Source organism: Aquarana catesbeiana, linkage group LG01, assembly GCF_042186555.1.
Source record: "Aquarana catesbeiana isolate 2022-GZ linkage group LG01, ASM4218655v1, whole genome shotgun sequence".
Classification (NCBI taxonomy): domain Eukaryota; kingdom Metazoa; phylum Chordata; class Amphibia; order Anura; family Ranidae; genus Aquarana; species Aquarana catesbeiana.
Window position 1 is genome coordinate 68,579,082 of NC_133324.1, and position 25,702 is coordinate 68,604,783.

A 25,702-nucleotide genomic window follows, 5' to 3' on the forward strand; every position below is an offset into this window, starting at 1 on the left:
GTGGTTTCTGATTTTCATTTAAACCAAGACATTGTTCTACCTTCCTTTTTTCCAGATCCCTGTTCTCCGGAAGAGAGATCTCTACATTCGTTGGATGTAGTAAGAGCAGTTAAGGCCTATCTAGGGGCAACTACTCAGATCCGCAAGACGGATGTTTTGTTTGTGCTGCCAGAGGGTCCCAATAGAGGACAGGCAGCGTCAAAAGCTACCATTTCTAAATGGATTCGACAGTTGATCATTCAAGCTTACGGTTTGAAACAGAAGATTCCTCCGTTTCAGATCAGGGCACATTCCACAAGGGCTATTGGTGCTTCTTGGGCAGTGCATCACCGGGCCTCTATGGCTCAAATCTGCAAGGCCGCAACCTGGTCTTCAGTTCATACATTCACCAGATTGTATCAGGTGGATGTGAGAAGGCATGAGGATATCGCCTTTGGGCGTAGTGTGCTGCAGGCAGCGGTACAGGGTCCTCAGGTCTGATTGCACCCTACTTGGTCGTGGTTCCCCCCCCTCAGGTAGCATTGCTCTGGGACATCCCATCAGTAATTACTGTGGCTCTGTGTCCCGTGATGTTCGAGAAAGAAAATAGGATTTTTTAAAACAGCTTACCTGTAAAATCCTTTTCTTTCGAAGGACATCACGGGACACAGAGGTCCCACCCCTCTTCTAATACACTATATTGCTTGGCTACAAAACTGAGGTATCCCTGCAAGGGGGAGGGATTATATAGGGGGTTGAACTTCCTGATAGGGTGTGCCAGTGTCCAATCACCAGTGATACCTATATAACCCATCAGTAATTACTGTGGCTCTGTGTCCCGTGATGTCCTTCGAAAGAAAAGGATTTTACAGGTAAGCTGTTTTAAAAAATCCTATTTTTACTTTCTGCTATAAAACATATCCAATAAAACATGTAAAAAAAATGTTTTTCATGAATTTAGGCAAATATGTATTGTGCTACAAATTTTTGGTAAAGAAATCCTAATAAGCGTATATTGGTTTATTTAAAAGTTATAGCGTCTACAAACTATGAAATATATTTATAGATTTTTTTTTTTTTTAATATAAGTAATGGAGGCAATCAGTGACTTATAGCAGGTCTGCGATATTGCGGCGGGCAATCTAAGGCTACTTTCACAATGAGGCGCTTTACAAGCGATACAGTGCTAAAAATAGCGCCTGTAAAAAGCCTCTCCTGTGTCTCCGGCTTTCACACTGGAGCGGTGCGCTTGAAGGATGGTTAAAAAAAAAAAGTCCTGCAAGCCGCATCTTTGCAGCGCTGTAGGAGTGGTGTATTCACCGCTCCTAAAGCGCCCCTTCAAATTGAAAACAGTGGGGCAGCTTTGCCGGCGGTTTTAGCCCTTTTTCGGCCGCTAGCGGGGCAGTTTTAACGACGGTAAAGCGGCGCTAAAAATAGCGCTGATTTACCGCCAGCGCCGCCCCAGTGTGAAAGTAGCCTAACATTAAGACCCCTTTCACACTGAAGCACTTTTCAGGTGCTTTCACACTAAATAAAGCGCCTGAAAAGCTCATGAAAAACTATTTCAATTAAAATCAATGAATGTTTTCACACTGGGGCAGTGCGGTGAAAAAAACACCCCTCTGCAGTGAAATGAATGGAAAGCTCTGTGATTGCCAACAAGGGTTTTGCCACCAAGTACTAAGTCATGTTTTGCGAAGGGGTCAAATCAATTTAAAACTTTTTTTTTTTTTTTTTTTTTTTTGTTATTATTCTGTCTCTTACTGTTAAAATAAACCTACCATTAAAATTATAGACTGATCATTTCTTTGTCGGTGGGCAAATGTACAAAATCAGCAGGGGGGGAGCAAATACTTTTTTCCTTCACTGTAAGTATAACATGGTTGTTCTTTAACCACTTAACAACCGGCCCATAGCCGAATGACGGCTGCATCACGGATCCCGGTAAATGGCCGCTGATCGCGGCCGTTTACCATGTGATCGCGCCGTCAAATGACGGCGCGATCACATGTAAACAGACCGGCGTCATCTGATGACGCCGGTTCCTCTCCTCCCCTCCTGTGTACCGATCGGTACACTGTGAGCGGGGAGGGGGATGGATGGATGTCTGCAGCGCTGTGGGCTGTATGTGTAGTGCCCACAGCGCTGCACAGAGACATCCATCCATCCATCCATCCATCCATGCTCAGCCATCCCTACTACTATGCAATGCTGTGCAATACTCTGTAATACCCCCACAATACTCTGCAATACCCCCACAATACTCTGCAATACCCCCACAATACTCTGCAATAACCCCACAATACTCTGCAATACCCCCACAATACTCTGCAATGCTGTGCAATACTCTGCAATACCCCCACAATACTCTGCAATGCTGTGCAATACTCTGCAATGCCCCCACAATACTCTGCAATGCTGTGCAATACTCTGCAATGCTGTGCAATACTCTGCAATGCCCCCCGCCATACTCTGCAATGCCCCCCGCCATACTCTGCAATGCCCCCCGCCATACTCTGCAATGCCCCCCCCCGCCATACTCTGCAATGCCCCCCGCCATACTCTGCAATGCCCCCCGCCATACTCTGCAATGCCCCCCGCCATACTCTGCAATGCCCCCCGCCATACTCTGCAATGCCCCCCGCCATACTCTGCAATGCCCCCCGCCATACCCTGCAATGCCTCCGCCATACCCCGCCATACTCTGCCATACTCTGCCATACTCTGCCATACTCTGCCATACTCCGCCATACTCCGCCATACTCCGCAATACCCCGCCATACTCCGCCATACCCCGCCATACCCCGCCATACTCCGCAATACCCCGCCATACTCCGCAATACCCCGCCATACTCTGCCATGCTGAGCCATGCTCAGCTGTACTCTCCCTCTGTATGTGGCCAGGCTGTGGAAGTCTCACACATGTGGTATCGCCGTACTCAGGAGAAGTAGGAGAATCTATTTTGGGGTGTCATTTTTGGTATGTACATGTTATGTGGTAGAAATATTGTATAAATGGACAACTTTGTGTTAAAAAAAAAAAAAGCGTTTTAACCACTTCCCGCCCGCCGGCCGTCATACAACGTCCTTGACTTTGTGCGGAGATATCTGAATGATGGGTGCAGCTACAGGCATCATTCAGATATCAGCTTTTTCAGCTGGCGATTCCCTAAACCATGAGAATGATCATAGCAGCTGTTCCACTGCTTGATCGTTCTTACGGGAGGCGAGAGGGGACGTCCCCCCTTCCCGCCACCTTGCGGTGCTTCTATCGACTCACCGCTACGATCGAAGCCAGGATCTTTTTTTTTTTTTTTTTTTTTTTTTAATTTCAGGCTTCCCAGCCTAGTGAGATGTGGGGTCTTATTGACCCCATATCTCACTGTAAAGAGGACCTGTCATGCCATATTCCTATTACAAGGATGTTTACATTCCTTGTAATAGGAATAAAAGTGGTCAAAATTTTTTTTTTTTGGAAAAAAGCATCAAACTAAAATAAATAAAGTAAAATGAACAATAAAAAAAAAAAAAAAAAAATTTTAAAGCGCCCCTGTCCCTGTGTGCTCGCATGCAGAAGCGAACGCATACGTAAGTCCCGCCCACATATGAAAACGGTGTTCAAACCACACATGTGAGGTATCGCTGCGATCGGTAGAGCGAGAACAATAATTTTGGCCCTAGACCTCCTCTGTAACTCAAAACATGTAACCAGTAAAAAATTTTAAAGCGTCGCCTATGGGGATTTTTGAGTAGCAAAGTTTGGCGCCATTCCACAAGCGCGTGCAATTTTGAAGGGTGACATGTTGGGTATCTATTTACTCGGCGTAACTTCATCTTTCACATTATGCAAAAACATTGGGCTAACTTTACTGTTTTGGTTTTTGTAAAGCACAAAACATTTTTTTTTCCAAAAAAAACGCGTTAAAAAAATTGCTGCGCAAATACCGTGCGAGATAAAAAGTTGCAACGACCGCCATTGTATTCTCTAGGGTCTTTGCTAAAAAAACATATATAATGTTTTGGGGTACTAAGTAATTTTCTAGCTAATAAATGATGATTTTTACATGTAGGAGAGAAATGTCAGAATTGGCCTGGGTGCTCCAGAACGCCTGAAGGTGCTCCCCTGCATGTTGGGCCTCTGTATGTGGCCACGCTGTGTAAAAGTCTCACACATGTGGTATCGCCATACTCGGGAGTAATAGCAGAATGTGTTTTGGGGTGTAATTTGTGGTATGCATATGCGGTCTGTGAGAAATACCCTGCTAATATGACAATTTTGTGGAAAAAAAAAAAAGTAAAAAAAAAACCTTGATTTTGCAAAGAATTGTGGGAAAAAATGACAACTTCAAAAAACTCACCATGCATCTTTCTAAATACCTTGGAATGTCTTCTTTTCAAAAAGGGGTCATTTGGGGGGTATTTGTACTTTTCTGGCATGTTAGGGTCTCAAGAAATTAGATAGGCCGTCAGTAATTCAGGTGTGATCAATTTTCAGATATGCGCACCATAGCTTTTGGACTCTATAACTTTCAAAAAGACCAAATAATATCCACCAATTTGGGTTATTTTTACCAAAGATATGTAGCGGTATAAATTTTGGCCAAAATATATGAAGAAAAATTACTAATTTGCAAAATATTATAACAGAAATGAAGAAAAATTTATTTTTTTACAGATTTTTCGGTCTTTTTTCTTTTACGGCGCAAAAAATAAAGAACCCAGCGGTGATTAAATACCACCAAAAGAAAGCTCCATTTGTGTGAAAAAAAGGACAAAAATTTCATAAAGATACAGTGTTACATGACTGAGTAATTGTCATTCAAAATGTGAGAGCACCAAAAGCTGAAAATTGGTCTGGTTAGGAAGGGGGTTTAAGTGCCCAGTTGTCAAGTGGTTAAAAAAAAATAATAATTCCTTCTATACTTAATTTTTGTATATGTACCCTACAGCTAAGAGAATAAATAAAGCTACATTATACAATTTTTTTTTTTTTAAATCAATTTCCTTTTAGATTTACCTTCAACTAATGTAGTGCAAGGGCCTGCTTGATTGCATACTAATTGAAAGTGTTTAGGTTAGACTTGATATTATATGGTTTTGGTAAATCTAAAGGAAAATTGTATAATGTATGGCCAGCCTAAGACCCTGTTCATAGACAAGAAATTTTGACACAGACCATTGTTTGTGATTGCAGGGGTTAACGGCAGTGACTGGACTCACAGACGATTGGTTGCTGGCTCTCAGATCGCCGCTGATATCCGGGCAGCCGTGCACAGCAGATTGGGTCTCACAGGCTGCGCTGGGATAGCGTGTAATAAGGTGCTGGCTAAACTGGTATCTGGGACTTTTAAACCAAACCAACAAACTGTTCTGTTTCCTGAAAGCAGCAGCCACTTGATCGGCAGACTAAACCATGTGCAGCGAATTCCAGGTATGTCCTGTGTAAGCATTGGGGCAGGTGGTTCAGAACGGAGGTGTTGGTATAACCCTAGCCAGGTACTGAAATGCCCGGTGTTTGTGCCGTATCTCCGCACTGCTGTCATTGCACACAAGCGGTGCCTTGCATTTTGTGGGAGCTGCTTGGATGGTCAGTAGTAGCCAGTCGGACTTTGGCTCTCAGGAAACAGAGGGCTGGAATCCGGTGAGTTGGCCACACCGGGAAGAACTTTCTTTGTACTGCTATAGTCTGTCCTGACATGTTCAGTTCCTGAGTTCTTGCTCTAATTGTATTGGCTCTAATGTGTAAGTGAACAGTGTTGTCTTTCAGACCAATGAGGGATTGAGCACAGGATGGATATCCACGTATACAGTGATAGGGTCACCTTTAGCATCGTGTTGCACCCATTTTTAGAGTCCCAACACCATCACCTCCAGAGCCCCCCTTTGTGGCAGCAGGCGGGACTTTTTTCCTACCCTGCATCCGATGTCACGTTTTAAAGTTGGCGCAGCTGTGTGGGGCTCCGCCCACATAGTTGCGTCTTTCATTCACAGAGATCTGTGGGTGAATAAACTGCAAGTCTTACCACAGCAGAATACTTGTAGTTCTCAGTGGGCTACAAGTGCGCTGATCAGCACGTTCATAGTCCGTTGAATCTTCCTCCAGCTTTCTAACTGAAAGACCCTACAGAGGTACAGGCAGAAAGCTGGAGGGAGAGTGTGCAGGAGCCTGGCATTGCACCCACGTTCCACTGATCACGGGTACTACTGCTTTGTAAAAAATAATAACAAATGGGGAAATCCTAACCTACCACACTTCCGCAGACCCCCCAAGTGTGGGCCAGATATGGCATTACAACGTTGGGCTAAGTTATGCCCCAGGGAATTCTGCTACAATTCACAGACCTGCAGGCCAACTATGACTTGCTCCAGTGGATGCGGTTCAGATACGCAACTACAACATGCAACCAGGGACCAGTTTCCGCGCTAGCCTCTCCTCCAGGCTGATTCCTTTGAGAGACTTCTGGCCCCAGAAGACCTCGCTAAACCTCTCTCCACCCTATACGGTGCACTCCTGGGCACCAACTCCTCCAAATTAGAGAGGCTGTGGGAAACCTGGCATAAGGATATACTCACTGGACAGGGAGGGCTGGGAGGATTGTCTCGAATACGGCCCCAAACTGGTTATTTCTTTCAAAGACGAGCTCATCCAGGTGAAATTTTTACACAGAATCTATTACACACCCCAAAAACTCCATCAAATCTTTCCAGACAGAAACCCTGAATGCCCTAGATCAGGGGTCATCAAACTACGTCCCTCCAGTTGTTCAGCAACTACAATTCCCATCATGCCTAGTCATGTCTGTGAATCTCAGAGTTTTACAATGTCTCATGGGATGTGTAGTTCCACAACAGATGGAGGACTGTAGTTTGAAGATCCCTGCCCTAGATGTAAAGCACACAAAGGCACATTCTTCCACATGTTTTGAGACTGTCCCGTCATCTCGGCCTACTGGACAAAGGTATTTAGGGTCATTAATTCTAGATTACAATTGTCCCTTCCAATGCTGCCCGAGTTGGCCCTATTGAGGGTTTGTGAGGATGCACAACGTTCTCATCACTCCAAGTTACTGATTTCCTACCTTCTATTTTATGCAAAGAAATAAATTCTCTTTAAGTGGATCACATCTACCTCCCCCATCTCTTTCCACCCGGAAGACACAGATCGGAGCTGCCCTACCTATGTATAGAATTACGTGCAATAATCGGGGCTGTCAGTGGAAATATGAAAAGGTGGGGGCCCCCTGGACCTCCAACTAGTATTTTAATTGGTGGTTACCCCATTGTAAGCAGTGTAGTATGGGAGTCTGAACTGCAGTTGTTGGTGCCCAAATCCTCTGTGTTCTGTATCCACACATGTTGTTTAATTACTGCATGTGGTGGTGTTCTCACATCTCTTGTCCTGTATATGCACATATGTACTTATCATGCAATGCTCTGTACTGTATCAATGGATATACTGTTTATCACCCTACATGACAACAATAAAGCACCTTTGTTTGTTAAGAAAAAAAAATACCGTATTTATCGGCGTATAACACGCACCCCAAGTTTAGGAGGGAATTTTAAGGAAAAAAAACTTTTAGGAGGGAAGTTTAAAAAAAAAAAAATTACATTTAAATGCCAATCAATGCAGCCTCATCAGTGTCCATCTGTAGCCTTGTCCATCATTGCAGAATGATCAGTGTCCATCTGCAGCCTTGCCCAGTGCCATTAGCAGCCTTGGCCGTTGTCATATGCAGCCTTGCCCAGTGCCGTGTGCCGTTTGCAGCATTTAATTGTTTAAATTTGATGCCGAGATAGATAGAGCCTGTGTACTCGGCTCGGCACGCCGCCCCGCCTCCCTGCTGTCTCTGAGAGGATGAGGAGCGAGCGCTGCCGAAAAAGACCGAGCCGAGTGTACTGTGTACTCGGCTCAGCTCACAGTCCCGCCCAGTCCCGCCATTTAGACAAGTGTTATGTCCATCATAGGAGCTGGGCGGGACTGCGAGCGGAGCCGAGCACTTGGCCCGGTCTTTATCAGCAGCACTCGCTCCTCAACCTCTCAGAGACAGCAGGGAGGCGGAACGGCGTGACTGCGAGCAGAGCCGAGCACTCGGCTCGGTCTTTTTTGGCGGAGCTTGATCTTTTTCGGCGGCGCTCGCTCTTTTTTGGCACACAGACAGTGGGGATTGCCGTATAACACGCACCCACAATTTTCCCCTGATTTTAAAGGGAAAAAAGTGTGTGTTATACGCCGATAAATACGGTAATAATAAATGTACATTTTTTTTTTTACCTGCAAAACTATGTGCATTTATTTATTTATTTTTTTTTACTTAATGGTGAACTTAGCCTTTAAAGCGGAGTTTCAGTCATTTTTGTGCTTATTAAAAGTCTGCAGCTACGTAGCTGCTGGCTTTTAATAAACACACACTCACCTTTCCCACGGTCCAGCAATTTAGCCACCCGAACCCTCAGTTCTCTCCACGATGCCGGCGTTACAAGTGTGAGCACTTGCGCCTCCTCAATGCTCGGGCTACCTAGGCGGCCTGTGCAGAAGTGCAAGCTGGGTACCTATCAAAACTAGGTACCCTCTCCCCCCCCCCCCCCCCCCCACACACACACACACACACACACACACACACACACACACACAAAAAATGACATGCCAAATGTGGCATAGGAGAGAGGGAGGGGAGGAGTGCTTAAAGCGGAACTTCCTCTTTTGGGTGGAGCTCCGTTTTTAAGACCATGTTTCATGTTACAGCAGTATTTTTGGGTGAAACGTGGTCAAATTCCCCAACCCCCACTCTAAATCTCTACCCCCTTCCCCACACTTGCTGGGTGTTTCTGCCTGCGGCCTTCTGTTATGGTTTTAATTTGGCACGGCTGTGGATGGCCTTAACTACCTTGGTCTGTCCCTTTCCTCATGTATGGAGGTGAGAGGGAGGTGTTCTGTGGTGATTTGGCTCTTCCGTAGATACAGTAAAGTGAGTGTTGTCACCTTAGGGGTGTATGTTACTGGCAGGTTCACCATGTAAAAATAAAGGAAAAGAAAGCCAGAAAAATAAAACTAAAGGACTGGTAATGTCAGGAATCAGCAGGAAGGGTGGCCAAATCTGTGTAGCTCCACTAGGAAATTGGTATTTATTAATAGTAAAACAAAAGACATCAAAGAGGAAAGCAGGGTAAGCAAGAGGGTGCAGGGAACATACAGGGATATAAAAAATCTACACACCCCTGTGAAATGTCAGGTTTCTGTGATGTAAAAAAAATGAGGCAAAGATAAATCATTTCAGAACTTTTTCCACCTTTTAATGTGACCTATAAACTGTACAACTCAGTTGAACAACAAACTGAAATCTTTTTAGGTGGAGAAAAGTAAAAATAAAAAAGTAAAATAATAAGGTTGCATAAGTGTGCACACCCTTAAATTAATACTTTTGTTGAAGCACCTTTTGATTGTATTACAGCACTCAGTCTTTTTGGGTATGAGTCTATCAGCATGGCACATCTTGACTTGGCAATATTTGCCCACTCTTCTTTGAAAAAAACACTCCAAATCTGTCAGATTGTGAGGGCATCTCCTGTGCACAGCCCTCTTCAGAACACCCCACAGATTTTCATTCGGATTAAGGTCTGGCCTCTGGCTGGGCCATTCCAAAACCTTAATCTTCTTCTGGTGAAGTCATTCCTTTGTTGATTCGGATATATGCTTTGGGTCGTTGTCATGATGAAAGATGAAGTTCTTTTCATGTTCAGCTTTCTAGCAGAAGCCTGAAGGTTTTGTGCCAATATTGACTGGTATTTGGAACTGTTCATAATTCCCTCTACCTTGACTAAGGCCTCTGTTCCAGCTGAAGAAAAACAGCCCCAAAGCATGATGCTGCCACCACACTGCTTCATGGTGGGTTTGGTGATGTGCAGTGTTGTTTTTGCACCAAACTTGGAATTATGGCCAAAAAGTTCAATCTTGGTTTCATCAGACCATAACACATTTTCCCCACATGCTTTTGGGAGACTTCAGATGTGTTTTTGCAAAATTTAGAGGGCTTGGATGTTTTTCTTCATAAGAAAAGACTTCCATCTTGTAACTCTACCCCATAGCCCAGACATATGAAGAATGCGGGAGATTGTTGTAACATGTACCACACAGCCAGTACTTGGCAGATACTCCTGCAGCTCATTTAATGTTGCTGTAGGCCTCTTGGCAGCCTGCCTAACCAGTTTTCTTCTCGTCTTTTCATCAATTTTGGAGGGACGTCCTGTTCTTGGTAATGTCATTGTTGTGCCATATTTTCTCCACTTGATGGTGACTGTCTTCACTGTGTTCCATGGTATATCTAATGCCTTGGAAATTCTTTTGTACCCTTCTCCTGACTGAAACCTTTTAACAATGAGATCCCTCTGATGCTTTGGAAGCTCTCAGCGGACCATGGCTTTTGCTGTAGGCTGCGACTAAGAAAATGTCAGGAAAGACCTACTAGAACAGCTGAACTTTATTTGGGGTTAATCAGAGGCACTAAATGATGGCAGGTGTGAGCTGACTCCTATTTAACATGAGTTTGGGTGTGATTGCTTAATTATGAACACAGCTACATCCCCAGATATAGGGTGTGCACACCCCCCCAAAAGGTTTCAGTTTGTTTTTCAATTGAGTTGTACAGTTTGTACATCACATTAATGGTGGAAAAAGTTCTGAAATGATTTATCTTCCTCTCATTTTTTTTACATCACAGAAACCTGACATTTTCACAAGGGGTATGTAGACTTTTTATATCCACTGTATAGGAAAGGGGGACCAAAACTGGCATGAGGAACAAGAGGGAGTAGGAACAAGGCAGCAGGGTTCAGAATTGAGGTGCTAGGCAGAGAGCACAATCAAAGAGCAGGAACAAGATTACAGCTAGCAGTATCTGGCAGCAAGCAAAACACTGAAGCAAGTTGTATTAGCAGAAGAGGCACTAAATACCCTCCCAGCAGCCAGCATCAGGTGGAGCTGATTACTGAGATCTGCTGGAAGAACCCCCGCTGGTGGACACTGAGAAGCACAATGCCATCAGCAGGTGATCCAGGTCCTGACAAGTAAATTGCAGTGTGTTACATTTTTGTTCTTGGGTTTAGATATACTTTATCTACTATAGGTATTTATATAGCGCTGACAATTTACACAGTGCATTTATATATTGTACGTTCCTGCACTCAAGGAGCTTACAATCTAAGGTGCCAAGTGCCATTTAACCTATCAGCATGTCTTTGGCATGTTGGAGGAAACCCACACAAACACAGGGAGAATATGCAACCTCTATGCAAGTACTGTGCAAACCACGGAATCCAGTGCCTCAAGGCCGAGGTGCTAACCACTAAGCTCTAAGTGCTTTATGTTGTAATGTTTCATCTGTTCACTACGGAGTGCATTCGAGTAACATATAACGGTGCCAAAGAGATAAATGTTTTCCCGTTTCTCATAGGTATTGGCTACAAAACTGCCCAGCGCCTTGAGAGCTTGGGGCTGTCCAGCATATGTGCCCTTCAGTCCTGTCCAATCACTGCGCTGGAAAAGGAGTTTGGCTCCTCCATGGCTCATCGTATCCAGCAGCTCAGCCAAGGCGAAGATGATTCACCGGTCACACCATCTGGTCTTCCTCAGGTAGCGGAGACTTATTCTGTGCTCTCAGTTGGATCCTGTTTGGAAAAACCCATCATCTTACTCATACAGTACAGAACACAGGAGGTGATTCTTAGGCCCCTTTCACACGGGTATTACTCACACCTGTCTGTTTTTCAGGAGGACCTAATCAGAAAGGTCCATGGAGCCCTATGGACAGGTGGATGTAAAGGGCTTGTTTCTATTTACACCTTCCGGGTCCATCCATGCCTGGTATAAAAAGTAAAACAGAAAAGGACTGCATCCTTTTCTGTTTTTGCTGCCTGGATCGGAGGTGGCCTGATGTAAACGAACAGCTGAGTCTGTTTTCACCCGGACATTCATAGAGCTCAGAGGGTCCCCCAAATCCACCAGGCAGAATCTGAACAGGCACCGATGTGACATCCATCCAGTTCTGCTCCGATCAGCAGGGGATCTGCTCACAGAACCTCTGCTGATTGGAGCAGACTCTTCTCCGTGTGAAAGGAGCCTTAGACCATGGGTTATTATGCTGCTACCTTCAGGTGATAGGACACAAAAGCTTTGCTGGAAACAGCCCCCCCCCCCCCCCCCACCCACAGTGTACCAGTAGAACCATGCCCACTCCACGAGGCTCCAGTTTTTCACTAGGTGATGGACCCCTTCTCCAAGGGAGTGCTTTTCCAACCTAGGCTATGGGGCTGTGTGTTTCTGTTGATGCACACAGTGTAGGGAGACACAACTCTAGTCTGAATGCAAAGGTGGCTCCAAAGAATGCTACAAGAGAAAGGAGCCACCCTGAAACTGAAAACCTAGGGGCAGCAATCATGGTATACTGGAACATACAGTAGGTAGGGATTAGGCCTAGGTTCACACTTGTGCAATGCGTGAACCAGTGAGATTCCAGCGCCGGTTCCCGCATCGCATCTCTCCCGCAGGCAGTTCACACCGCCCTCTGTGAACCGCTGCGGGTGTCAATACAATTGTTAATGACACCCCCAGATTGGTTCACAGATCGCAGTGCGAACTGTGAACTCGCACAGGAATCGGATCGCATGGGTGAGAGTCCCTGTACCCTTTTTGTGTGAATTCAATGCGAGTTCTGCCATACAACTGTATGGCTGAATTCGCATTGCACAGACATCGCCTACGATCGGTCCCACAGTGCAGGTGCGAATCACATGCGATGTCTGTGTTCGCAGAAATGTGAACCTAGGCTCAAAGTTAACCCCTTCATAATGACCATATGCAAATTTGCGTTCAGGCTTGAAGGGGTTATACCGGGATGTCATCACCCAGGTACTGTTTTTTTAGAGTGGGTGGTTGGCTCTTTAGTGATAACAGCCGAAGTGGCTAAAAGCTGCTTGGCTGTTACCCTAAAGGAGCAGAAAAGGACGTCCCCCTTCCGCCGTTCTTCCCGGGCCTCCCGTCCCACCGGGAGACACGAGCCACCAGCCGGCGCGTCCACCGGCTAGGCTGAGAAACGTATGAAGCCGGATTTGGCTCCGATCTGAAATCCCGGAAGCGACGTCACTTCCGGTTTACTCGGCTGCCAATGGCACCAATTTTTAAAAAATGTCAGTATTCAAAATCGTCGATTTTGGCGATCTGAATACTTTTAAGTGCAAAGGAGGGATTTGGGGGTCTTTTAGACCCCCCCATTTCTCCATAAAGTGTACCTGTCACCACCTATTACTGTCACAAGGGATGTTTACATTCCTTGTGACAGCAATAAAAGTGATTGTAATTTTTTTTTATTTTTTAAAGTGACAGTGTTAAAAAAAAAAAAATAAAATAAATGAGAAGCGCCCCCGTGTGCTCGCACAGCAACGAAAACGCATACTTAAGTCACGCCCACAAATGTGTTCAAATCACACATGTGAGGTATCGCCATGATCGTCAGAGTGAGAGCAATAATTCTACTGCAAGACCTCCTCTGTAACTCTAACCTGGTAACCCTAAAAAAATTTTAACAGCTTGCCGACCAGCCGCTGTCATACTGCAGCAGGTCGGTACGATCCTGCGAACCGTCGTAGCTATACGTTGGCTCGCGGTTCGATATAGCAGGCGCGCGCCCGCTGCACAGCGGGGTGCCGATGCTCGTGGCCGGCGGTCGCAATGACCACCGGCCACGAGCAATCATGGGCATGAGGTACAAAACACGGAAGTGTGTGTGTGTGTGTGTGTGTGTGTGTGTAAACACACAAATCCGTGTTTTGTTCTGAGAGGAATGACAGATTGTGTGTTCCTATTGAGCAGCCACAGCGCTGCTCAATGTAAATAATCTGCAATACTCTGCAACACTGTGCAATACTGTACCAATATTCGCCAATACTCACCAATACTCTGCAATAAATTTTAACAGAAACAAAGATTTTTTTAAAGTTCACGTGCATGTAAAGGCAGGCGTCCCAATACTTTTGACAATATAGTGTGTGTGTGTGTGTGTGTGTGTGTGTGTGTGTGTGTGTGTGTGTGTGTGTGTGTGTGTGTGTGTGTGTGTGTGTGTGTGTGTGTGTGTGTACATAATTTTTGGGGGGGGGGGTTTTGTTTTTTGTCAGCTATATTGTCGTTTGTTTAATCTTATTGTTAGAATTTTTTTTTTTTTTTTTTGTACAGATTTTATTTAGGTCACCGTTCCTGTATGATGTTTTTTTTTTTTTTTTTTTTTTCATCAAAACAGTCTCTCAGTGAAGAAGATTCATTTAAAAAATGTTCCACAGTATCAGAAGTAAAACTAAAGATCGAGGAACTACTCCGAAGCCTTTTAAATAGGTAAGCGTAAAATTTTAAACATTCAGGTTACAGTGAAACCTAAGGCCACGTTCACACCTGCGAATGTAGCAAATGTTGTAAGTGATTGGCCATAGACTCAGGCTCACCAGGGCCAACCACTTGCACATGATTGCCACGTGAGTGATTGCTTTGGGAGCCAGCCTTCCATTGCCTTCAATGAGATTGCCTCCAGCAGCTAATTGCTGGTTAACCAACCCTCCCCCCCATGGGATTCTCACACGTTGTTGTTGTTGTAGGTTACATTCACAATTGTTAACGTAGCCTAACTGAATGGAATAAGTATTTCCCTTTTTTTTTTTTTTTTTCAAAAAAATATCTTTGTTTTTACCTTTTTCATGCTATGTTGCAGCTCAATTAGAGCTGCACCAAAAGTGTGTTATCGGCATTCGCCCATGGTGCCGATAATGGCACTGAAAACGTAAAAAGAGTTTGTTGCGATTTTTATGCTGTGCTTATGGGGTGTTTTTCATAGGTCATGTGACTCAAAAACTGCATCAAAAACATAACACGGGCGCATTAATGATGCGTTCTTGCTGTGTTTTCAATGCATTTTAACTGAGAGGTGCGTTTTTTTTTTTTTGTTTGTTTTTTTTTTAACTGACCAAAAATGCAGAAAGCAGGCTTTTTAAAGGTGGTTGTAAACCCTCCCTCCTGACTTTTAACTATAGGTAAGCCTAAAATAAGGCCTACCTATAGGTAGTGGAAATATCTCCTAAACGTGCGCCGTTTAGGAGATATTTCACTTGTAGTGCACCAATGATGTAATCGGCGCATGTGCTGCGAAGAGACAGGCCTCCGTGCCGTTTCTTCCCCAGCGTGTGCCATTACTGATGTCACTGAGTGACGTCACGTGGCTCCGGAGAGTCACAAAGCTGGAGTCCGTGGCCCCCGGAAGGAAGAGGGGCGAAGATGGACACATCCTGCACAGGGGACATCGATGGATTTGTTTGCAGGTAAGTGTCACATAATGGGCTAGTATGAGATGCATACTAGCCCATTATGCTTTTAATTTGCAGGCTTTGCAGGGAGCAAAAGAGGAAGTAAAACCCATCAGGGTTTACGTCCTCTTTAACACCACAATGGAATTACAACGGACCAGTGTGAAGACATATATAGAAGACATATATAGAATTTAAAGGATACATTTTAGCTTTTCTTGCGCTAAAGGTGCCAATAATGGTCGCCGATAAATTCATATTCATTTAAATTGATGATATTAATTAAAAAGTCGAATATAATACAATTCTATATAAAAATATAAATATTTTTTTAAAAACTGTAATTTTCGGTTTTCGGGTCAAGTGCATCCTGCATTTTTCGGTTTCGGCACCAAAATTTCCACTCGGTGCCCATCTAATCTCAATGCTGCTGATCTCCTGCAGCCACTTTATAGCTACATGCATGCCCTCCATGCCTTTCTCTGCCTTTTTAATACGGGGGAGCCCTTGAAATAATTTCAGATCTTAGTGAACCCCTGAAAATAATTTACTAGATCTTCATCTTGGGCGACATTAGAATGATAAGTGAGTTGAGATAATTAATAATGAAACAAAAAACAATTCCAAGAAAAGAAATAAAGACCGTGAAAATTGTTGTTTTCCTTTACATTGGTGGCCTGTGTGGATGTGCCCCCCAATATTGAGGGTCAGTGAAGAGTTCTCTTACATTTGTGGTCAGTAGAAAAGAGACCCATCAGATCTGAAGGGTCTCAAACTGGTGGCCCTCCAGCTGTTGCAGAACTACAATTCCCATGAGGCATTGCAAGCCTGACCGTTACAAGCATGACTCCCACAGGCCGAGGCATGGTGGGACTTGAAGTTTCACAACAGCCGGAGGGCCACCAGTTTGCAACCCCTGCTTTAGATGGATGGTCAGTGGGAGAAGGACCACCTTACATTGGTGATTATTGGAAGAGGGGCCCCATTGCAATGGTGGTCAGTGGGAAGAATGCTCCTTACAGATAACTGATAACTAAAAAGATCCCGGGTGTCAGTGGTTACTTATCTGTGAAGCAGGAGCTGCTCATTGCTCAAGGAACCCCAGGCAACCTTTTTAGGAACTCTAGGTTTCCACAGAACCCTGGCTGACTTTGGCTAACAGAACTTAAAGTTTTCTGGAATATCTTTCTGTGTATATGACATTCAACATTGCACATTTTACATTGAGATGCCTTTTGTAGGGTTGATAATTGTTAACTTTCATCTCCCTAGACTGTATACAGATGGAAGGAGTTCTCATACCCTGCGTCTCACCCTACGACAGTTCTCACCGAGCAGTAGATATTTCAATCGGGAAAGTCGCCAGTGTCCTATCCCCAAGAACGTGATTCAGAATCTGAGCAGCGGTGAGCAACCCCTGGGTGAAATGTGTTCAATGCTCGGTCAGCAGATTCTGCAGTGTTGGCTTTGGCAGTTTTTCCAGGGAATTTGAGATGAGAAGATTGACTTGCTGTGTGTCCTGGATTAGACTTCAATGATTTCCAGGAAAGTCATAATCCCAAGGTTCACTTCAAATGAGGGAAAACGAAGCATAAAACAGAAATGTTTCTGAATTTATGTCCTTGTTGCAGTTTGAGTTTTTTTTGTTTACTTGTCTGGAGAAACTGTAGACAGTAAAGCTGGCCATACATGGGACAGACTTCGGCAGGTTCAAAATTTGAGCTGTGGGTTGCCCTGTTGGCACCATCCAGCCCAAAATACCTAGATCTGCAAATCAGGAGAAATCAGGGCAGAAAACTGATGGGCAAGCAGCAAATGCATCCAATCAGATACAGCCACTGTTCAGATATTCTGAGAGCTGAGAGTGCTGGCTCAATACAATAGCTGGCAGTGTAGATTTGTCCATCCATGGAGTTTAGATGGATGGGGGGGAACCAATAGCTCCACGGCTGTGTATGGCCAGCTTTAGTGAGGGGAAATCTCAACCAATACCAATAATCTCAACCGACTCAAACCAATACAAAAAGTGTTCTAATTCTTCTCCAATGTAGTGGCGGCCTATCCATTAGAGGCCAACCCCATCCCCCCCCCCCCCCCCCCCCAATCCATGCATCTGTCCGGCCCACTAATGTACATGTAGGGCGCCTGACGCACGGATTCCAATGGGTTTTTTTTTTTTTTTTTTAGAAGCACATGATAGGCTTCAAAAATGGGTGGACTCGGCGGAGTGGGGAGATGTTGCCACCGACCAGAGAGGTGTGGTTGTTTGCCACTGCTCCAGTCTGTCTGGAACTAAGTGAAAGTGTTTTGGCTGGACATACACCTTTTGTACACAATTTACAGTATTTTTACCTTTATATTAGGTGTGATTTGTTTTTAATTGCTCTGTTACATATCCACTGTTAGGGACCTTTCACACCAACGATCCAATCTGCCTGTCGGTTTTTCAGGCGGACCTGATCGGAAGCACCATGCATTTCTATGGACCGGAAGGTGTAAATGGACTTGTGTCTATTTTATATGCGCCTACCTCTGAGTACGATCAGGTCCGCTAAAAAAAAATGGAGGACTGTGTCCTCTTAAATTTGGGCAGACTGAATCAGAGGCATCGGTGTAATCAGACAGTGGAGTCCATTTACTCCTGGACACCCATAGAGCAGAGCTGGCTCTGTCTGTGTCTGCTCTGCATAAACTGAGCGGACATGGACCTGTCATCTGCCCCACTCTGCTCTTATCAGCAGGGGATCACCAAGCAAATTCCCTGCTGATCAGAACGGAAGGCACCCATGTGAAAGGGCCCTTAGATTTCATTAGTCAATATTCCATATGTTGTGTGCTAGGGCTTTACCCATTAAATATTTAGGGGGAGCGCAAAAATATTAGGGGGTTACAGTGGCCTCAGTCCTTCAACTCGTTCATCTGCAAGTCATGTGTCAAGTCCTATTCCCTCAGCCAGTGCTCAGGCCTGTATGTCAGTGGGTTCCCAAACAATTCTACTTGGGTTTCTTCTGAGACTGCTGCAGGATCTGTATGAGGAAGTCTTGAAATGAATGGATTGCTGGACAGGGAACACTGAAGTAACCTCCTATCCTCTTCTTGTTCACCTTTCATTTCTTAGCTTGAAGTTTTGGTTTTATGTTGTTTTTTTTTTTTTTCCCTTGCGTAGAGAGTTCTTTCTCTGTTCTGGTGGAACTACTTATGAAGCTTTTTGAGAAGATGATTGATGTTAAGTCACCCTTTCACCTCACCCTTCTAAATGTCTGCTTTTCCAACCTCAAGCCTGCTCAGTCTTCAAACTCATCCCGAAACTCAATTGGATTTTACCTAACTCAAAAGAAAGCGCCATCAACAGAGGCCAGTCAGATCATAAAGGTAAGAGGACAAACGCTGTAGACTGGGTGCCATGATGACTAAGTGGTTATCGGGCATAGAAGTATCTCAGCAGTATCTCTACCTCCATGCCAATATACACACCAGGGATGTCAGTCTGTCACGGTCAGTTGTCAGGCTCAGAGACCAGATGCTATAGCAGTAGATAGGCTCCCGACTCACCTGAGTTGCGTGGTCTAAGTACTAACCAATCTTAACCAGAGCTCCTGATGGTGGAGATGGATTTTGCTGCGTGTTAATACTAGGTCGCAGTCCTCGGGTCGCTCCACCAGGAGGTGAGCAAGCCGGGGTCCAGTAGCAGATATAGCAGGTAGAGATCAAGCAGAAGTTTAGTCAGAACACAAACCAAAGTTTAGTAACAAGTGATTGCAGGTTGGGATCAAGCAGAAGTGTAGTCAAAGAACAAGCCAAAGGTCAGTAACGAGTGGTAGTAAAGGTAAGGACAACTGCGGGTATGCAAAGGAAAAAGATATAGACTGGAGAGGGCACAATAATCTGGCAAACGGGAAGTTCAGAGAAATGGCTTTAATCGGAAAGTTCATGGGAGGAGCAAAGAGTTCAAAGTTCACGAGAAACAAGAGGCAAGGCAAGACTGTCCTAGGAGATCAGATAGGGAGTTGTCCAGCATCCCCAGGTGGCACAGTGAGAAGAGCTACAGGCAGACACCACATGGGTCGCAAGTTCAGATCCGGACCCTACAACAGCCTCAACATCTCAGGTTCCTGTACACCTTATAAGCGTAAAACTCTAAGAGCCCTTTCACACTGGGGCGGTTTGCAAGCGCTAATAATAGCGCCTGCAAACCGACCCGAAAGTGCTGCTGCTTTCATTCCAGTGTGAAAGCCCCGAGGGCTTTCACACTGGAGCGATGCGCTGGCAGGACGGTAAAAAAAGTCCTGCTAGCAGCATCTTCGGAGCGGTGAAGGAGCGGAGTGTATACCGCTCCTTTACCACTCCTGCCCATTGAAATCAATGGGACGGCGCGGCTATACCGCCGTATTTAACCCTTTCTCGGCCGCTAATACCGATAATAATAGCGGCGTTTTACCGCCGACGCCGCCCCCACCCCAGTGTGAAAGGGCTCTAAGTGAGAGCTGGAGTCTGATAATAATCCTTCACAATGCTTTGGTTAGTAAGAGCCCTTTCACGCGGGGGTGGCGTCGGCGGTAAAACGCCACGGTTTTACCCCCTGCTAGCGGCCAAGAAAGGGTTAAAGACTACCGCAAAGCGCCTCTGCAGAGGCGCTTTGCCGGCGGTATAGCCGCGCCGTCCCATTGATTTCAATGGGCAGGAGCGGTATACACTCCGCTCCTTCACTGCTCCGAAGATGCTGCTAGCAGGACTTTTTTTCCCGTCCTGCCAGCGCATCGCTCCAGTGTGAAAGCCCTCGGGGCTTTCACACTGGAATGAAAGCTGGAATGAAAGCAGCGGCACTTTCGGGTCGGTTTGCAGGCGCTATTATTAGCGCAATAGCGCCTGCAAAGCGCCCCAGTGTGAAAGGGCTCTTAAAGATGAGCGATCTGGATGTCCTGGATCACTTATCGTTTACCAAATAAAGCATTGTGAAGGATTGTTATCATACTACAGCTCTCTCTTCGAACTAAGTGGTTAGCTGGCCTAAAGGGCCGTACACATGGGCTGAATATCGGGCAGACATTCGGCTCGTGTGCACGGCAGCTGATCGAACAGAAGCCGACTTAACATCCGGTTTCTGTTGAAGGGGTGTGACCTAAAAGTGTCTACCGATCGGCATTCGATCATTGGCTGAGAGCACTGACCGCAGTGTTCTGGTGGGGGGGGCAGGCCTCCCTGTCAGAACACAATAGCTCAGCAGGGAGGTTGATGTACTAACATCAGATTGTTAGTACAGGATCTCCTTCTGAGCTCTTCATTTTTTTTTTTTTTTTGGTTCAGCCCCCTTGGGTTGAACCAAAAAAAAAAAAACTGGTAGTGTGTACCAAGCTTTACTTTATATTTCAAGTTCTCTGTTCCCAGAAGGGACAGTACGCACTGGATCAGTTTATTGTGAAACTGTAACTTTTTTTTTTTTAAGCAGGGACCCCGGTGTCATATCTAATTTTTCTAATACCCTTATTTTCTAATTCCAATAATAGAGGGGTCCCATTAAACACAGTACATGGTATAGCATGTTTGGTAATCTGGGAATCCCAAAACTGACCACATTTATGTTTCAAAACCAGAATCTGCCTAACTCAATATTTTATTATTTTTTATTTTCTCTTTTTCTAAATAAGGACCCTGAAGCAAAGGCAGAGGAGGATCCCAAAGACACAGATCCTTCAAACTTCTGTTCGGTGGAAACAGATCACTCTTCTTCGCTTTCTCTCCCTGACCACATAGACATGGACGTGTTCAGTCAGCTTCCCGAGGACATTAGGAAGGAGATCCTCTCCAGCCCACAAACTGGAACAGGGCCCAAAATCAGCAGGACCACAAGGCCATCACCGTGTCCTAAAGGAATACAGAGTTTCTTTATGAAAGCCAGCTCTAGGCATCCACAGAGTTCTTGTACAGCTACAAGTTCTTCTGTATCTGAACTGCCAGTGCAAGGTCTACATAACCCGATGGACTCCGGTGACCCACCACTTTACATAAAGCACAGCTTATGTACAGACAATGAGAATGGAAACCGTGGGGATAACACCACTTGTGCCAGTTCCTCTTCTTACATTTCATGCAGCAACCAAACGAGTCAGCCCTGTGAAGCAGACATGGACTGTGCGGAATCCGGTGACAGCAGCAGCGTTTCCTTTTTTCCTAAAAGTGTGGATATGAATGTGTTTTCTCAGCTTCCAGAGGAACTACAGAAAGAACTAATGGCTGACTGGAAGCACAAAGGACTCACTCCCAAAATTCCTGCCATGAAATTGCAGGAGAAAGCGAAGAACGCCAAAGGTCAAAGGCCAAAATCCTCAGCAAAGCTGAACAACCTGCTAAACTATTTTAAACCAGGTTGAAGCAAGTTGTTGATGGCAATTAAAGTGAACCTGTTCTTTCCTTATGCAAGTCACTTAACTGATTCCCTCCCCAGCCGCACATGCTCATCTTTCCTTTGCTTCCCTGATAAGTTCAGCCAGTCTTCCTTACTGCTACTTTAAGACAGTCTGTATACAAAATGGTGGCAACCACCCCAATTTATAATTAGCCTTTGCAGTAAGGCACACATGGAAGGGCAAAGCGCATCACAAACAAACATATTTCCCAGCCAGCCTGCAAGCAAACTAAATTGGCCCTGCCTAACAGTTCACGTTAAATCGGAGGGTACTCTGTATACTGCGGTCCTACCATCCCTGCACCTTTATGGAGAAGTGGGCTCCCTCCAGGCAAACCTTCTCTTGATTTATCCACAACACAAGAAAGGTGCAACGTTTCGGAGTCACGCAGGACCCCTTCGTCAGGCATGTGATGTCATCACATGCCCGACGAAGGGGTCCTGCGTGACTCCGAAACGTTGCACCTTTCTTGTGTTGTGATCTGGGGCTGGGGAAAAAAATCGATTTAAATCTTGAATCGAGTTGAGAGGTCAAGTCGATTCAAAATTTAAGCAAATGGATTTTTTTTTAGATTTTTCTTTTTTTTACCGAGCCGGTCCTGAGGAGCTGCGGGCAGGAGTTTTAAGGCAAAGTCGCGGCTTCGGCCTAGTCCGCGGCGGCCTCGGGAACTAGGCTGAAGCCGCGGCCTCACTTAAACTCCTGCCTGCAGCTCCCCAGGAACGGCGCTGACACTGTGCCGGTCCTGAGGAGCTGCGGGCAGGAGTTTTTAGGTGAGGCGGCACTTTTGGCCTAGTCCGCGAGACCGTCGCGGACTAGGCCGAAGCCGCGGCCTCGCCTAAAAACTCCTGCCCGCAGCTCCTCAGGACCGGCGCGGTGTCCAAAAAAAAACTTGAATCGAATAGTGAATCGAGTTTGTGATTTAAAAAAAAAAAAAAAAAAAAAAAAAGATTTTTTTTATTTTTGAGAAAATCTCCCAGCCCTATTGTGATCATGCAATAAACTACCCGTTTGGACACCACTTTGTGCCGATCCTTGGTGTTCTGGCAAATATCTACTTTATGGAGAAGTGGGCTCCCTCCAGGCAAACCTACCCTTGATTTATCCATTGCTGTTTATGCTCCAATTCGGAGACTCTCAAAACTATAGCATTAGGACTGCAATATACAAAGGAACCTTGACGTACGCACTGTGGCTTCCACTTATAGTTGCAAATGTGTGCAACAAAATCCTCTGATTTAACGTGAACTGTTAAACTGTATGGACCCTGTCTAACAATTCATCAAAGGTTTCGTTGCACACATTTGCAAATCTATGTGGAAGCCGCACTGCCCACGTCAAGGTTCCTCTCTATATTGCGGTCCTAACTCTATGGTTTTGAGAGTCTCCGAATTGGAGCATAAACAGCAATGGATAAATCAAGGGTAGGTTTGCCTGGAGGGAGCCCACTTCTCCATAAAGTAGATATTTGCCAGAACACCAAGGATCGGCACAAAGTGGTGTCCAAACGGGTAGTTTATTGCATGATCACAATAGGGCTGGGAGATTTTCTCAAAAATAAAAAAAATCTGTGAGGAGGGATAGCCATCTGTAATCTCCAAACCACAACTTGAAGTTGAGGACTCTATCTCCGCCCTGTGTTGCAGCACTAGGTGTGGGAGTTGGACAAGCACCAGCACTATCACATGGAAGGAAGGGGTGTGTGTCACGTGCTTCCCATACCTAGAAGTATGGGGTATTTCTCTCCACTCCCAGCAGCAGAGCAGCAAGGAAGCAAAGGCCAGGTGAGTATGTGCAACAGGTAGGACATCTATTAAGAGAAACCGTTGCCTTGCCCTGCGTGGAGAAAGCAAAAATTAATTTTATAGAGGCCATTGTCACCCACCCATTGAGGGCATAGCGAAAATGTCGACTAACAGCCCAGCCGGTAAGAATAACATGCTGAGGAGGACCATTAGCAAGCACTGTCACTCTAAGCTGTATGAGCAAAGTGTCATTGTCTCCCTACCTGAATTTTGTTTAAATTACAGAAAAATGTGATGCTTAAACAGAGCCTGTAAAGCCATTTTTCCTTATTTTGTACATAGTAAAATCTTTTTGACCTTTCTATTAAAAAATATACCAGTTTATTCTTTTTTTTTTTTTTTGGATGTGGGAGATTGGGTGCTTGACTAGTTTTAAAGAACAGCTTCAGGCAATCCGTACTCACAGAAAACTGCTCCTGCTCATCTAGGAATCATTACATGGAGACACCTAAAAGTGGACCTGTACTGTATAAGGTCTGTCAAAAAAAGCAAGCAGAAGACCAAGCACTAAGAACTAGTAATGCTAAGTTTTTTCCCCTCACTTGGCCTAATTCTGCGCTGTGTCTTTGTGTGGGGGTGGCCATATTGGTAGAGGTTTAGCAGAGCTATTCAAGCCCAATGATTGATGGACTAATGACTGGTGGGATAATATTTAAAGTGGTTGTTAAGCCACTCTAACCTGTATAACCATCAGCACTGCCTACTTTTGTAGTATCCCCCTCTATGTGCGATTTATAAAAATAATTGCTGCAAATACCTCATTTCACTGCCGAGATTGCGATCACATGACTGGCCAGCTTTCTCCTTTCCTTCTCTGAGAGATGCAGCGGGCGGGGCTGAGATTCCTCTGCTGATGTCAGTCTGGAGTGGAGGAGGAGAGAGCTGGCTGGTCATGTGATCGCAATCTCAGCTCTTAAATGAGGTATTTACAGCATTTATATTTATAAATCATTCACAGAGGGGGACACTGCAATAGGAGGAAGTGCTGATGGGGGCGGCTCACACATACACACACACAGACAGAGAGGTGATGGGGGAGGACGACACAGGAGCAGAGAGGAGAGCCAATAGCTGGCTGCTGATGATGGAGGCATGTAAACTGACCACGGTGTCTGGTCTCAGTCGCCATGGTACACTGTGGTCAGTTTACAGAGGGCTGGGGAGAAACTGGTAGGATCAGCCAGGTTTTTTAGGTGTTACAGGGGGCCAAATGACACAGGACAAGCACTGTGTCATATAACATGCTTTAAAGGAGCGGGTTCCATTTTTTTTTTTTTTTTGGATTAACAAACTCCTTAACAAGCATTAGGTAGGGGTGGAGAAAGCGCAGATTCACAGAATGAATTAAACAGAAGCAGGGAGATCTTTGCACTGCAGCTCCTTTAGGTATAGCTTTCTCTCCAGCAAGGAGAACAGTGATCTGCACAGTAGTGGCATCACCATATCTCAATTCAAATCTCCTAAAACTGCAGTGCCTTAGATGAGCTCACACTGCAGATATACAGCCACCAGACAGAAAAGGAAATGCACTGCTGTTTTTCAGGAGAATTTCAAGGCAGGAAGTAAATCTTTTGGGATATTGCTTAGGCACAATTAACATTTCTATATATTGCCTGTAACATAGCACATGTTCACTTTTTAAGTTCAGTTCCACTTAAAGGAAACCATGATTTTTTTTTTTTTTTTTTTTTTTGTGGTAAAATTTTACAGACTGATCTACCTTTCTGTTTGTTTGTTTCGCTCGGTCTGCTTTGAGAGCTTTCTGCTGGGTTGAAAATCTGACTGCTGACAGAAGGTACATGTGCTGCCAGCTTGTTTTGAGGATCCAATTAGGGGACAAACTGTTAGAGACTGACTTGAGATTAGTTAGTGGTTTGGATGAGCAGATGTTTTGTTTTAAGCTATGAGCTCCTCCTGCATTGAACTGTGTTGGCTGTCTTGCAGTATAAAAGTGCAGGTCAAACCTGCGCTAGTACTGTTCCAGGGTGCATATTTATATATTCGTAGCCCTTGAAATTGTCCACATTTTGTCATTTTACAACCAAAAACGTAAATGTATTTTAGTGTTTTGTTTTTTTTTTTTGTGATAGACTAACGCAAAGTGGCCCATAATTGTGAAGTGGAAGGAAAATGATAAATGGGTTTCAACATTTTTTACAAATAAATATGTGAAAAGTG

At 44.9% G+C, this 25,702-nt stretch overlaps 1 protein-coding gene across 1 annotated transcript in view; it reads left to right on the plus strand.

Annotated features, from left to right (window-relative positions):
* POLI (DNA polymerase iota) overlaps positions 1–22,096 on the plus strand; it is a 40,383-nt gene extending 18,287 nt beyond the window's left edge. Inside the window, 6 exon segments of the mRNA XM_073619884.1 lie at positions 5,174–5,410; positions 11,430–11,608; positions 14,268–14,359; positions 16,591–16,724; positions 18,485–18,690; positions 20,964–22,096. Coding sequence (XP_073475985.1) covers positions 5,174–5,410; positions 11,430–11,608; positions 14,268–14,359; positions 16,591–16,724; positions 18,485–18,690; positions 20,964–21,686 — 1,571 coding nt within the window. The 3' untranslated portion in view covers positions 21,687–22,096.
* Positions 22,097–25,702: the final 3,606 nt, after the last annotated feature.